This window comes from Poecile atricapillus, chromosome 3, assembly GCF_030490865.1.
Source record: "Poecile atricapillus isolate bPoeAtr1 chromosome 3, bPoeAtr1.hap1, whole genome shotgun sequence".
In the NCBI taxonomy this organism is placed as follows: domain Eukaryota; kingdom Metazoa; phylum Chordata; class Aves; order Passeriformes; family Paridae; genus Poecile; species Poecile atricapillus.
Genome location: NC_081251.1, coordinates 57,937,533 through 57,953,789, shown reverse-complemented (window position 1 = coordinate 57,953,789; position 16,257 = coordinate 57,937,533). Strand labels below are relative to the sequence as shown.

General features: G+C 36.8%; 1 protein-coding gene across 3 annotated transcripts in view; it reads right to left on the bottom strand.

Annotated features, from left to right (window-relative positions):
• The window catches only part of PCMT1 (protein-L-isoaspartate (D-aspartate) O-methyltransferase), a 36,136-nt gene that overhangs the window by 3,803 nt on the left and 16,076 nt on the right, over window positions 1–16,257 (bottom strand). Inside the window, exons 5-7 of one of the 3 annotated variants that reach the window (XM_058835158.1) lie at window positions 13,399–13,519; window positions 8,652–8,737; window positions 6,917–7,086 (exon numbers count right to left, since the gene is read on the bottom strand). In XM_058835158.1, coding sequence (XP_058691141.1) covers window positions 6,917–7,086; window positions 8,652–8,737; window positions 13,399–13,519 — 377 coding nt within the window. Of the gene's footprint in view, window positions 1–6,869; window positions 7,087–8,651; window positions 8,738–13,398; window positions 13,520–16,257 lie in introns of all 3 variants that reach the window. The other 2 variants (XM_058835160.1, XM_058835161.1) reach the window with 2 other exon arrangements.

The window sequence follows — 16,257 nt, the reverse complement described above, 5'->3', positions numbered from 1 at the left end:
TAACACTTCCAGGAGCTGCATCATCAGTTAATTTTTACAACTTCAAGAAGTGTATGTAAATAATGACTACTGCTGTTGCTGGCTTAGTCTCATATGCCTAATTGTGGGTGTGATTTTTATCCTGATTCCTACCACACACTCACAGCTTTATTAAACACTGGTCTTTTACTGTGACAAGTAATTCTTAATCCTTCAAACCCAAGGTAGATTCTCAAGAAGCTGTAAGCCTAAGAAACATTCTGTATTTACTTCAAAATTATTAAACACAACAATTTTACCCAGCCACAGATGTTAGCAAAGCTTTTGCATAATGTTGCTAATGCACTTAAGGTATTTAAAGTGAGGATTTGTTTTTTCTTTTCCAAAATGATATTTCTACTTAAAACATGTAAGCATTACATAACTATATCATTTAAAATAAATTATATTAACATAGCAATGTTTTATTTGTTGGTATTTTTCATTGCTTTAACATATTTGTGACCACTACATCCTATATGTGACATTCAAAATAAGGATTTTCATATTTTATTTTTTAGAACATCTACTGTATTAAGGGGGATCAGCTTTCCTCAAGAGATTTTTCACTTGCTCTTCACTACTCATTAATCTAACAACAGCATGCCAGCCCAAACCAATCCATGATATGTGTCAAAAATATACAGCATTTATTTTCTACAGAGAGAAGTTGAATTTATATGTGCATTACTGGATTGTATGTATTAGAATGTTCCAGAAAAGTCTTGGATCACCTGATAGGTAACAGTTGTCAGCTTTCTCCCTAATGTAGCACAGCTTGCAGACATAAATACATATTGCAAACCAGCATCAGTTGACCTGAGCTGATCCTGTATGGATCGGAAACTGCCAAGCTATGAAATCCACCAGGTTTCAGCCACCATTAAGAATCAGAATACAGGTCTATCCTCCCACTGATGCAACAAAATCTATCCTGCTAAAAAGCTTAAAAGGAGACTCAAAAGATTGCTCTTTCCATGTTAAAACTATCCTGTTGTCCTCTAGAGCCACAGGAAAGATCTACTAATTTGCATTCTTCCTAGCCATGGCTATTTGCTATGATTCTTACACAACTTGTGCAATTTCCCTCCACCTTCATATATGCACTCCTTCCAATCTTCTTACCAGCTCCTGCTTAGCAAGCAATATCTATATTTAGGGTTTAAGTCACCACAGTAGTTCTTCTCAGGCCTTTGGAATTCCACCAAGAGAACCACTCATCTGTCAACTGAGGCATCAAAGCAACTTTGTAGGTTAAAGCAAATTTCAGAAGTCATTAGCTCAAAATGACTATTCTTGAAAAAAAAGTAATAAAGTTTGAAAAATGTTGGCTTACTTCTAGGGAAAACATATACATGAATACTCTATGCTTCCCATTATCCCATTATGAATATTCAACAACAAACCAAGAAACACTGTCAGAAAAAAATCCAGTAGGCAACATTTCAGGAAAATGACAGCGTTTGCCATGAAATAAAATAAAGAGAATCAATAATCTTACCAATAATAAGTTTGGAATATAAGTCATGCAGCTTTGCAATCCCTCACCACCTCTTTAGTGGAAGACATTCAAATTAAATATTTGAACATTTAGATTTATAAATCTAGCTAAAGTCTGTATCTCAATCTTTTAGATCCACTTCAATTTTCTTGTCATTAGGCAGTATTTGACTTTCCCTTTTCAATGTCATTCATCTATGAAAAACATGTTGTCATTACTGAAAGTGAAATTCAGAGCCCAGCCTTTTATTAATTAGAAATACAGCATCTACTCAGTGTTTCAGCAGCCCATTTCTCACTTTGTAACTTTAAAGATGCAATATTTGGACTTGTAACATTTTAATCTGGAAAGGTGCTGTTACAAAATATTTATAATTTGCCATGATCAATCATAAAATTCAGAGTAAATTGAAGTTATATAGGATTTTTTTTCTGTAACCCACTGCATCAGATATATCACATGTACTTTTACATAATTGTATTGGGTTTATCTGGCAAGGTTTTGGTGTTGGGGGGTGGGAGGACACAGGGTGGCTTCTGTGAGAACCTGCCAGAAGCTTCCTCCCTCCATGTTCTACAGGGCCAACATCAGCTGGCTCCTAGACGGACCCTCCACTGGCCAATGCTGAGCCAGTCAGGAATAGACGCAACATCTCTGTGGTAACACATTTTAGAAAGAAAGAATTATTGTGCAGAGAAGAGCGGGGTGAGAACATGTGAGAGGAACAGTGCTGCAGACACCCAGATCGGGGAGGAGGGGCTGGAGCTCCTCCAGGTACCAGAGCTGAGATTTCCCTGCAGCCCCTGGTGCAGACCATGGTGAGGCAGCTGTGGCCCTGCAGCCCATGGAGGGTCACAGGGATGCAGAGATCCACCTGCGGCCTGTGGAGGAGCCCACACTGGAGCAGCTGGATGTCTGAGAGGAGGCTGTGAAGCTGTGGGAATCATGCTGGAGCAGGGTCCTGGCAGGGGCCTGCAGACCCATGGAGAGAGGAGCCCACACTGGAGCAGCTTTCCTGGCAGGACTTGTCACCCTGTGGGGAACCTAGACTGGAGCAGGCTGTGCCTGCAGAACTGCATCCCAAGAACAGTGACCCATCTTGGAGCAGTTCATGATGAACTGTAGCCCATAGGCAGGAGTCATGTTGGAGAAGTTCATGGAGAACTGTGTCCTGTGGGAGAATCCCCACACTGAAGCAGAGGAAGGACTCCTCTCCCTGAGCAGCAGCAGGAAGAATGTGTGATTAATTGACTATAAACCCCATTCCTTGCCTCCTTGCACTGCCAGGGGACAGGAGGTAGAGCCAGGAAGGAGAGAAGGGGTGCAGGAAAGGTGTTTTGAAGGTTTGTTTTACCTCTCATTATCCTGCTTTGATTTTGCTTGGCAATAATTTCAATTAATATCCCCAAGTCAAGTCCATGGTGATAACTGGTGAGTGATCTCTTCCTGTCCTTAACTCATGAGCCTTCTGTTGAGTTCTTTCTCCTCTGTCTAGCTGTGGAGGGAGCAGCTTTGGTGAGCACCTGGCATTCAGTCAGGGTCAAACCACCACAATAATACCTAATTATTAAATTTAAACTGAAATGTTCTGTGCAGAGATTCTTTTAGCCAAAGTAAAATAAGCACCTGAACCATAATCATTGTAATAAACAGAGTATATGTATTTATAACAATCATTATTCTGCATGGCCTGAGAATTCCAGTAAACAGTACCTGTTAATTTGAAATTAAGTTGGTCAACTAGATCATCAGGGGCACTTGAAACACTGAGTAAGAGTTTTGAAGCAGAAACATATAAAAATATATCCTAATAAATACATTTTCCAAAAGGCTGTATTTTTAATTGTGGTTTATGTACAGATAAGTGGGATACATTAACAGTCCCAGTTCAGTCACTGAAGTTTTTGCTCAGAAGGGTAATACTGTCATTATAATTTTGTATTTTATCAGAAAATATGAGTTTAGCATAACATTTATAAATAATTTCTACTAATACAATCTCTAAGAGAAAAGCAGTTGTTAACATTTTTAAACAGCTGCCTGTCTGGAAATCAAATCCAAAATGCAGACCCACTGCTAAGTGTTATTTACATTGTTATTCTCTTATGCCTCTGTATAAGCAACAGCGTGGCCAGCAGGACAAGGTATCCTCTGGAGGTATTTAAAAGATGTGTAGAAGTAGCCCTTGAGAAAATGGTTTAGTGGTGGACTTGGCAGCACAGGGTTAACAGTCAGACTCAAAGACCTTAAATGTGTTTTCTATCCTAAATAATACCATGATCCTGTGACTTTTGAAATCGTTTTTCCAAATAAGTAGTATGTGAACTCTCATAGAGAAATAGAACCAGAGATCCTAGTTTATACAAGATCTGCCAATAAGGCAGCCATCAAGCCATGTTCCCAACTGTGCAACACAAGAGGCCTTCCCTCCATCCTACTTTTCAGTAAAAATACCCAAAACAATTGATAAGTTTTATATGAAAGGATACCCTTATCAATATAAACACATCTGGGCACTGGCTGCTGGATCTCTGGCACACTACTTTGTATTGTTTTGTACCAAAAATAGGGTTCCTGTGTATATTCTACTTCTAAATGTCCCAGGGACATTTGAGATGATTTCCACTAATATTGGGTGCTTAATAAAATATGACTGTAACTGAACCAAAACTAGAAAGTCATGGCCTAAATTTAAAGAAATTTAACAGTATTCACAAATAAGATGCTTTATTTAGCAATGTATTGAAATCCAAGTAATCTTTTCCTTCCAACTAGTCCAGATTTCCTTTTGCTACAAGACTGCAGTTTTACATAGTGAAGTATGATACACAGTACCTGAAGATAGGTTTGACTTCAAAGACCACTTAAGAGTGTTTCGCTGCTTTGCAAAAGCATCCTGCAGCCCCATTAAAGAACATTCCAAATCGTGAATGGCTCAGCAAAAGTTTAAACAGTTTCTTTCCTGCCAACTGGAAGGTCTGCTAGCCTAGGAAAATGCTGCTGGCCTATCAATTCTATTCTGTGAAGGGACACCAATTCTTCATTCAATGTAATGGAAGAGTTACCTGCATTAGGAATGAAATCACATAATGTAAACTAAAAGAATGACAAACTAAACACACAGAATTGAGCTAATCTTAATATGATTATTGTTTAATGAATTTGAGATGTACAGCAACAAACTGCTCACAGATCTTGAGCCATTTAGAAAAGAAAAACTGAAATCTAGGAAGTGAAGAAAAAACACCTCTTTCATCTTTGATGCCAGCATAGATAGCAAATGCTGACTTATAATTAGGAATTTCCTTAGCAGCAGCTGGCTGACTATACACTTCATAGTCACCAACAAAAAAACAACAACAACAACAACAACAAAATGCGACCTTCTGTAAGGTCAGCAGTACACTGACAGTTATCCTAGAAAACGGAGTGGGAATTTTATTCAGATCACAAAAAAAAACCAATTAAAGAAATACCAAACATTACAAGAAGTGGACTTCTGAGATTTTCTTTAACAGAGAGTTCCAAGATGGAACAAAATTTAAACGTGCATAGGAAGATACAGCCTCTATGCCATTGCAGAAGAACCCTTCAGGCTAAGCACTTATATTTTCTGGTAACACCACTGTAAATTCTTAAATTATAAATAAATAAATAAAATCAAGAAGTGTATCATAAAAGCACAGGAACTGGTATGAATTTCTGGAGAAAATAACCCTACAAGATGCATGACTGAAGAAGGCTCAAAGACAAACTACTAGCTCTTTCCAAGCTGGCAGACAAAATGAAATACCAAACTGCACCAAAGAGATGCAAAAAACTCAGAATTCTATTCTGTAACACAGTACACACCACCTTCACTTCTAGCAAGGGATAAACACTTTTGAGAAACCCTTCCTAAAGTGTTTTATGAACATACACTGCTGTGACCAAAAAAAATTCCAATTGCTACTATAATCAGATCAGCCTGAAATGGAGAAAAATCTATGAAACCTCTCTGAGAGAAGGAAGGCTTAAGAAGATGACTACTCTTTTTTAGAGCAAGTGAAGCATGGACTCCAAACTTAAATAAAACATTTGCCAGAGGAGGAAACCAACCACAAAGGAAAGCTTCCAAAGCCTTACAAGAGGCAGGAAACCCCTGAGTACCACACTGAGGGAATACTGGCGATATTCGAGGCCAAAGCATTCATTTGCATAACAAATGGAAAACATCTGAATAACAAGCATGCTTCACAAGCTTTGAACTAAGCAGTACCTCACTGAAGTTGTTTTAAGAGTCATTTGTACATGGTGGCAATATAGTAATCCAAGAAACACTGAAATGGGGTTTCACTAAGCAACAGTATGCAAAATACTTTATTTGTAGTTTTTATGATTATTTTGATATGTTAGACTAAGTATTCATGTATTCAAATCACAAACTATACTCCAGAATACCAAGGGAAAAAAGTAAAAAATCTAAATTTAGCTTATAAAGCTCAAGAGTTGTTTTCAGAGCTCAATGCACATCTCTGCACTTCACTAATGCAAATAATACATTCACAAGCACTTTCTGCCAGGAAGCAAAACAGCACTGCTGCTTTGTTCATTCACATACTAATGCCTACCATGGCTTAAGCTGACAGCTGCATTACATCTATTTATTTATTTATTTATTTACTACTGGCTATTCAATTCAGCAAACTGGAAGGTTTCCTACGTCTAGAAAGGCCTTTAGAGTTTGCTGTATTGGCAAACACAAATACTGCCCCATCAGAGACAGATGACAGACTTCTAATAACACATCTGAGACAATTTTCTGGACACTACTCAACTACATTTATACTTTAGGGAAGAAAGAATTATCTCCTCTACTTTTTGCTATTTGGGGGCTAAAGAAGAAGTGCTAGCAAGATCACCTACATTTTCCACAAAGGATTTTGCAAAGATTTTTCTTCATTTGTAGTGTTTCAGGAAAATAAAAAATGAACACCCAATTACCACTAACTTAAAGGACAAAACAGTATTTATTAAGTAAAATTTTACACTTCACCCTAATTATTTGGCAAAATAGTTATAAAAAGTTCATTAAAAGTGAAGTTTAGCCTTAGAAAATACTGTGTTTAAAACAACAATTAAGAATCTTCAAAACACCAAAGACTAAAGAAAACATGTCCAAAAATGACAAAGTGCAACCCATGCAATATTTTTCTTCTGCTTTTAATTTAGCTCAAACTTAGCATAACCTCCTTTGGGTGATGTAGTAATGCAGACTGAGTCACTTTTCATGGTATGGAGGAGCAGAAAGCAATGACAGCAGCAAAGGCAGGCCTTGCAGTCTATCTGCTTAAAATTCACACCCTTTCACCTTGAATGTGTGTGGAAGAAGTAAGTGGAACAGAAAATCACTTCCACCTGGACCACTGCTTCTCTTTATCTGTTAAAGGCACATATATCACTCCCATCAGAGGCTTCATTTTGACACTGCCATCTTCTAGTTTGTCATACTGTTCGAGCATCTGGTTTCCCCCAGCAGGGCCAACTGGTAATATCAATCTTCCGCCAGGTTTTAACTGGTCTATAAGCTAGAACACAACACAGAAATTAGAATGTAACCAGCCACTTCACAGAAGCTGGATCCAAAGTTTGTTACAGTAGATTAATAGCTTTGCCATTATGTATCTATCTACTTTCATGAAGTAGATAACTACTTCCATTAGGAAAAATAAAAAGTGCACTGAAAATGAGAGTATCACAGCAACATGGTAAAACAACTGGTATTACAGTAAAATAATTTAATTAACTGGGGAGGTTGCAGTTTTATTTTCTGTATATGTGGGTGGGGGAAGCATGTAAATCACAAATTATTAGCAGATTCAAACTTTTGAAACTGTTTAACTGTTTAATAGTTATTGTGTATCAGTACAGGCCCAGCATCAAAAATTCTGGGGGTAACTGATCTCCCCTTAAACCTTCAGAGTAAGATTGGTGACTTTTTATTATTTCTCTTCCTCAAAAAATTTTGTCTACAACACACTCATTACCCAACAGCTCCTCTTTCATTCTGTGAATGGAACAGTCTTTTATGAAACTAGTCTAAAATATATGAATATGAGTAAGATAAGTGACATGTAAACATAGTATGTGAAAAACGCTTGCATTTTTTTTCCACAGTTAAAGGCTAATCACAGTAGTCTCAAGGAAAATTTCATACTTCCCAGATGTCATGAAAAAAAAGCTTAATCCCCATTGCTAACAAAAGTTATAATTAAGAACTGTTTCATTCACAAATAAGCTTTCAATTACTTTTTAAATTGTCATTGTCAATGTTTTGCTGGGAACACCCTCCCACGCATCCCCACCAAAGAAAAAACAACAGAAAAACTCAAACAATGAAAACAAATAAATCCCCCTCAAAAAACACTTAAAACCACAACCAACTTTAAAAAAATTGAAGCACCCCCCCCCCCCCCCCCCACTGGTCATTGTCTGGAAATGTCCAATCTGTCTACGACGCCACAAAGCCCAATCTTTCACTATACCTCACTAAGACTTAAAAACCTTAACTGGCATCTAGCATATAAAAATTATGCTATATATTACCATGTGCCTGATGAAAGGAAGAGAAAAAAAAAAAATCTTATCTGCAAAAATGGACTATATGGATGCACACTCTAAAGCCCCTAGTTACTCTTCATCTTCTCTGGTAAGAACTGCCCCGTATCCATTCTGAAAGCTACGAACAAATGGCACTGTTTGTACTTCCAGCTGAGCATTTTACTTTCAACAGACTCAGTGCTTTGGAACTTGGGAAACACACTTAAATTTTGTAACTCAGTGTTTTGAAAAATTTTCTTATTAAATAAAATATACCAGTTCATTTTTGTAATAGATGGTTGCACACGTGTAATTTTAAAATATGTTTATTTAGAGCAGAGTTATTAGAACATACAGCTTTATCAGACCAACAGGAAGCCCAATTGTAACAGAGACAAAAACCCCACACCATACAGTAATACCACACTGCCCACTGATACTCCCAGCAGTGCAAGCTACCAAGTATACCAAGTATTTTACATACAGATATATGCAAAGCACTCTCTACAGCTAAGATATTACAGAAACACACACACAAAACATAAAGGCTTACTGCTTGGGGCACAACTGGGGCTGCAGCTCCAACATGAATCGCATCATAGGGAGCTTCTTCTGCATATCCCATTCGTCCATCTCCCACTGCAAGAAAACACTGTTTTTTAAAACATTTTCAAAAGGACTGGAGAAAACAGCTGGTTTCCCATATCTGTATGTAAAAAATAAACACATTTGTAAAATAAATGCAACAAAACATCCTCATATGCGCATACACATGCTTGTAAAATATACATATATAAATAATATTGAAGCATCTGAAATTAGAAAGCATGGATTTATAATGAAAGTTCTTGGAAACACATCATCCACCTAGAAAAGATACTAAAGTATTTATGCTCCCTACCAATTCAAGCACAGGTGAATTTCCCCCCTCATTTACCCTCTTGGAACAAACAATTTGCTTTGCCTTGTCTTCATGCACACCGTTCCTAAACATAATGCAAATCTTATGTCCAAAGCATTAAATGTCAGAATTATGTATCAGAAGACTCCAAAGGTGAGGAAAAGACAAAGGAAGTGTTCCCCATGGACTATGCCTACAACTGCACTACCAGTTGCAACAAAAGCCCACACCTATATGCATACATTAATGCAGTACTGCAGTAACCTCTGCACACCCCACATTCCAGCAGATGAGCCTCACTATTCTTCCTGCAGACAATCACTGGACTAACACAGAGAGCCAAATCAGACTCATGACTAAAGCTCCAGGTGGCTGCTTGGAAGATGCTAGGAGTAACTATGGTTTTCAGAAGTTACCAGTGCTGCTTCACCTTTGGTGGAGAACTCATGGAGAAGCACCCTAGCACAGACATCTCATTCCATCCCAGTTATGCAGAAGCAAAGAGTAACAGTTTGGGGGTTTTAAGCCAATGAAATGTGACAAACTAAACTGGACCTTGAGTCAAGCTTTGAAAAAAGACAATGTGAATATGGCATCTGCATTATTTACAGGAAAGCAACAGGAAATCAGAGCAAGTCAGGCAGGCTCCCTCTGGAGTTATTTAGAACAAATGCAATAAATGATGCTGAACCATCCATAAATTCATACTCTGTGATTACAGAAGTTCTAATAATCAGTCAAAAAGAAAAAACATGGAGGTTAATGAGCATAGTCTTCTGATCAGCACAAGTAATTTGGGGTTTCCCATCGTCAAGCAGGCTAAGCTTTGACTTCTGTGCAAACAACAGTATCACAGGTTAATTAAAACTGAAAGAATCAAAAGAAGTGCTATGCCCCAGTCAGACACTGAAACCTGTCAACTTTTTAACAACTCTCAAGGCAAGAAAAATATATAGTCACCAGAGCAGGTTTCATTTTGGCCTCCATGATAAGGAGAGCCATCTGGATAGTAAGAACACCCTCAGGTATCCAAGACAGTACAGGAAGACCTGGACAGCTCCACAAAACAATTAAAACTGAGGTATTTGTCATCTTCCTTATGAGGTCCTAAAAGATGATCCTCTCAAGGACCTTCTGCATCCATGCTCTTTACGAGAGCACATTTCCTCAGAAGCTGAGAAGCCTCTTAGAGGTCAGTGACATAAATACTCTTCAATTCTGACTAGCAAAAGCTCCAACCAAGGGCCACAACCAGAAGCTGCGAAGCAAGAAGTACCAGCGCTTCAAGAGAACTCATCCCTATTGGTCAGCATTTCCACTAAGTCAGATGGCAACAGAGATCACCAGTAATGAAAGTTCCAGTACTTCCAGGGTCTAATCCCTCTGACTGCCAGAGTGTTCTACTGGAACAACCATCTCAATGCAGTCAAGTATATAATACTTATATATCTTAATAGCACTGTACAACTCTTCTAAAGAAGCGGCAATGATGTGTTACTGTATCAAGCTGCTGTTCCATCAGAGATGGCAACAGAGAAAGACTTCTTTAGCTTATTCATACAGATAGTGCTAAAAATTATGTTAGTTACTCAAGGAGGCAGACCCTTATTCCCCAGGGTACACAGCAGGCATTAGAAGCAGTGACCTCCAGTACTGCTGGAAAAAGAAGTGATTGCCAAGTTGAAGAAGCAGCTGTGAAAGAAACTGCTGTCACTTCTGAAGAACACATGTATTGTGAGACATTAGTGTTCCTAGTGCACTCTCCAGAGAAGTTTGAATGTGGCTTCTGTACATCACTTTACTGACAGCAGTAAAACAGATCCAAAAACAACTATCCCTTTGCTCTCAGAAACCATAGCTAACATCTCCAAAAACAGCACACACACAACCAAAGTGGGGAAAAAAAGATCATGCTCCTTCATATGCATCAGGTACAGCATGACTCCTCCCTTTTAAAATCCACAAAACTTATGGTTACAGAAGAAATACATTCACCTACAATGGCAGGAGACTTTTAGATATCCAGGAGATTTAAAAAATAGTTAAGTTGGCGTTCATATATTCAATGTCATTCAAATTATTTTATTATTCAATGTCCAAGGGGAAAGAGGACCCCAAATTTTCAGCTTGTGTTTACATCCTGAATAATGTCACCTATCCTACTCACATCTCAAGTTACATGTAGCCTGTTAGTGAAGTAATTGTGGTGGTGGGTGGCAGGTGGTGATGAGGAAAAAATGTCAGGACTTTTTGTTATAAAATGGTTCTGTAGCTTGTTTATAAATCTAGACCTGATCTGCTGATCACAGTACTCAAGCCTTCAGTGCCTCTATGCAGACCTGTTTCACACAGTTGTAGCATAAGCACAGAAACAGAAGAACATTACTTCCCTCAGTCATTTAAAATCCCTCATCGCCACTGGCTATAGCTGCATCAGCAAATAGTGCAGTACAATAGAAGCAGATCCGTGCAGCAAAAGTTTTTGCTGAGAACCTGGCATCCATGCAACATACGCATTTCGGGATAATCACTGCAGTCTAGATCTAAGTCTTATTGTCTTAATATCCACATGCAACATATTTGGTTGCTAATTGGAACACATAATCTTGTCTAGTTTGTTCCAAAATGAATAAGATTTTGTGCTTTCCATGAGTACTCTCACGTGAGCCAAATGTGGTGAGTAGAAGCACTTGAGAGATTCACCTCAAAGGCTTCCTCCTGATATTAAGAGGAGACAAAATCAAGAGATAAAAAAATAAATAAATAAAAAAGCCAAAAGACACAAAAACTAACAAAGACATATTAATCCAAGTATACCTATTCCCAATCTCTCAATGCAGTTTTACTGAGACACCCCAAAATAATTTTGGTGTTCCTGAAATGCAGTTATGGCATATGTGAGATATGACAAAGCAGAGTAGAATCTGAAGGACACTGTGAAAAGCCAGCAACTGACACACCTGATCTTATTTCATACAGCTCCCATTATTAATCAACAGGTTTACACAATTTTTTTGTTTCTGTGTTTGGGATGGGGGTTTTGGTGGGGTTTTCTGTTGCTGTCTTTTTGTTTTAAATAAATAGCTGTCTGAAATCTTTCTCCACAAAGAGCTCCCAGGAATCCAGCACAGCTGAAACATTCTTTTCCACCTAATTCACAGAAGTATTACTTGTCCATCTGTACTTTTTCAAAATGTACCTCACAACAAAACTATTCACAAGTCTCTTAGTCACCCTGCTACATAGTCAAAAATAATGTAGATAATGATGTTTACTTAGAATTCTAGACTTGCAAGAGCACCAGAGTTTGTTCAGAAACGACCAAAAGCTAAGTCAAAATTGCTTTTGTATAGCAACAATGGAAATTATTCCCTCATTCCCCCTCTACAGCCCTAGCAATCTAACTTCTTTTCCAAGAAGTTCTGAGACCTAAGTGTTCTCAGCAAGATACACTGCACTATATTTATGCATACTTGTTGGTAAACTTATTTAAAAAACGTTTAGAAAAGTCCCTCCTTTACAAGAAAAGACCAAGAATCAAAATGGTAATTAAGCTAAGAGCCAAACGTCACATAATAATGATTTTTCCAACTGTTCTTGTAAGAAGCCTCAAAAAACATCCTGACCTTCAACTTCTTTTTAAACTTAATCAATAGAATGACACACTTCTCATGCCATCCTTGCATCTTCTAAGAAAAACAAACAATAACCAAACAAAAAAACAAATAACCAAAGAAAAAACAAACAAACAAACAAAAAACCCACACAATTTTTTAAATTTTTTTTTAGTAAAAAAACATTACTTAAAATAATTAACTGTCCTTGTATTGTTTGGGCATTTTTTCCTCTCAGTAACCAACTGAATTAGAGTACTTTGGCATCAATCACTTCCCTGACATACAACTACTGTCAATTTTAAAAACAAGTGAAATAAACTTCAGTGGTGCATGCTTCCAATCTAGTACTTTTTCCACTTGAATCTTCACATGCAGCTTTCTCAACTACTCTATCAGAAGTGTGAAGGCTTTGTTAAAACACCCGAATTTAGATGACAGGGTATTTATTCAAGAACAGTTGTGAATTAAACCCCAATTTTAAATAGCCAAAGATAAAATTACAGACCTTCAGCATGTATTTTCACTAAAAAAACACTTCCCTGTTAATGAGAATGATTACACAGTCTTTGAGATCAGCAGAAGTTATATTCTGAACACTGGGGGAATACACTGTTTTTCAAAGGTCTAAAGACAATTCAGATTTTAAAGTTTTCATTTGGCTTCTCTTTCTTCGGTTTAACATCTTAAATTCAAACATTTAATAACATCCAATTCAGTCATTTTCAACCAGCTGCTAGAAAGAATACAAATTTAATTAGTAAAAGTATCAGTCTGATGCTCACCAATCAGTTTCACTCTTCCTGAAGACAGCAATGTGGGATCGTCTTTTTTGACATTATTTATTGAGTCATCTACTAGTTCTTTGATATGATCAATTCCTACAACTTGTCCTTTGGGACCAACCTGGAATAAAAATATACAGTTGAACAATTTCTGCTAGTTTTACTTACAGAATGAGTATTTATACTTCCTGACCTCATTTCTCTAAAATAAAAACAAAAACAGAAAAGTGGAAGTATATTTTCCCAATGTTATTCAAACTCCTGTTAGAAATTACAAGCCCTGACTGCTAGAAACACCTGATAATTAAAGTGTGTCTGCACAGTTTTATAAATATTGTGACAGTGATCTTTCTGAGATGTGATTAATTTGTGTAATAATGTTAGTGGATATTTCTTCTTGGAATTTTTAGAAATTGAATTTGATTATGTTTGTTTTGATTACCTGAAATAAAAAGTAACTATGTCAAAGGCAAAGACTAGAACTGATCTCCTTTCACACTGAACAAAACTTACTACGGATTAAGGCTTTTCTAGAGAAGATCTTACTTCAAGGATTAAATCATGATTTTTACTCAAAATCATCTCAAGACTCCTTTCAGAAGCAAATGCTGCAATTACCAGTCAGGGACAAATTACCTTCCACATTCATAAATATGCTTTCAGATCATTCATGAATATACTTCAGATATATTTACAGCTCTCCTCCATAGGAAGAGTGGAACTTCTGAGAGCTCTTAACTCAAAAAAAGAGCTTGGAGAGGGGAAACGAGGGCTACTAACAAAAACTTCTCCATTACAGGTATTTCTTCCTGAATTTTGTCTTTAGTCCAGAAAAAAACATTCAAAACTAAATCTTCAAAAGTCTGACCACTTTTAACAGGATCCAGCTCAAAGAACAGAATAGCAAAGTACGTCCTAGCAGCAGCCCATGTTGTCTAACAACTGTCTTAGGACACATCTGAACACATTGTTTATGTTTCTGTATCTTACATTTTAATATTGTTAAGACATAGAAAATTAGTAACTGGCTATCCTGGAAAATTTTTTTATTGTTTTATTATGAACAAGTCCTATGTTAAAAGTATTAAAAGTGCAGAGTTAGCTTTTCTGGTTTGAGTGGAAGACCACCACAGACCCAGCCTTTGAAAAAGGGCAAGAGCTAGAGAAATGAAAATTTAGCAAAATGGTCAAGAGCATGAAATAGATAAAGTAAGAGAATCTCCTGCTGCATGTGATAGCCCATTATATTATATTAATATATAACCCTTATTTCTGAGTCCTCACCAATTACCTCTGTCTATTACCCTGGAACTGTGAAGCACATGCAATTGAGACAACAGAAAGATGGCACAATTTTTGGGATCTCCACGTTAGGAAGAAAAATATAGCCAACTCTTTTCATAAATCCAGTACTGAGAAAATGAAAACTGTAATTCATTTAATTTGCCAGCAATCTTCAAAAGTAAATAAACTTAATTTTGCAAGCCATGTAGATAAGTTTAGCACAGAAGTTTAACATGAAAATTCAAACAATAATCTTAAAGATATTTTACTAGTCTAAGTAAACATAAAGCTTTCCCAGAGGTTCCACATATGAGATTATCATCCTAAGAGTAAAGTTGTCATCTACGTGCACTGAGGCACTTGTGACCCAAATGAGAGCTACTAATTCTAGATCTCAAGTAGACTGAGAAGCAACATCAGCACAGTCACAAAAAGCACATCCCCAACTGAATTTTGGTGGTAAAACACTCCACCATTACTTCCTGTAATATATGTCCTTAAAGTTTTTATTACTGTTAGCAGTGCTATCAAGTAGAATGAAAGCATTTACTCCATTTTTCACGATGCATGTCTGTAAGCCATTCCAATGCAAACCACCAAGGAGGATTCATAAGAGGCACAAAACATTCATATGGCAATAAAAAGATAGAGGGATTAACTTCAGGAAATTTGGAAAGAAATTTCCTTTTTGTGCTGATGATTCTGACTTCTATACAGCTACTTTAGTAGAAAAAAGTGCACAACCACAATTTAGCACATCCTATTGAAAATGGCTATTCCTTTATGCATTCATAACTTCAGTGAGAAATAAGTACAGCCTGGACAAAAGTTTTAATGCTTGTAGGATTGGCGCTCCCATGCTAGCATTTCATTACTGACTTAGAGACCAAATACAATAGGCAGCAAGTTGAATTAAGTGCCATTTAAGATTTCCTCTAAGCTGCAGTTTGGTTAACTTATTCAAACTACCTTTTTTTTTAATTTTTTTTTTAATTTTGTAGCTAACACTTAGAAACGTAAATACTTTTGCAAGTGCATTGCCCAGTCCTAAACATTCTCAGCTAATTCTTAACACAGGGAAACAGAAGCGATTGCAGACTCAGACTGGTGCTTGAAAATCGAAAACTAAGCAGCGAAGAAACCTAAACGAGAAATTATCATATGTATCAACACCTTTCAAATTAACTTTGCAGAAAGACAAAACAAAAAATCTAGTTAGCAATTTAATGAAGGTCCCTACTAATCATAAAGCAATTATAAAGCCCTGGAACAGAGATAAGAACTGATTATATTCCTCTTCATGAATCAGTCTAACAATACAATTGCTACAACCACTAAAACCTAGATTTTTTTCATCTTTTTTTTTCCTGATGTAAGATAGGGAAGAAGACAGAAAATTCCTTAGGTACAGGTAGAATAACACAACTGAGATTAAGTAATTTGGAAAAGATGTAAAATTCAAATTAATATCTAACTTATAAAAAGTTAAATGGACACTTATAGTAATGCTTGTGCAATATAACAAGAAAAGAAAGCAATTAAATTCAATAACAATTTTTATATATATATATCTAC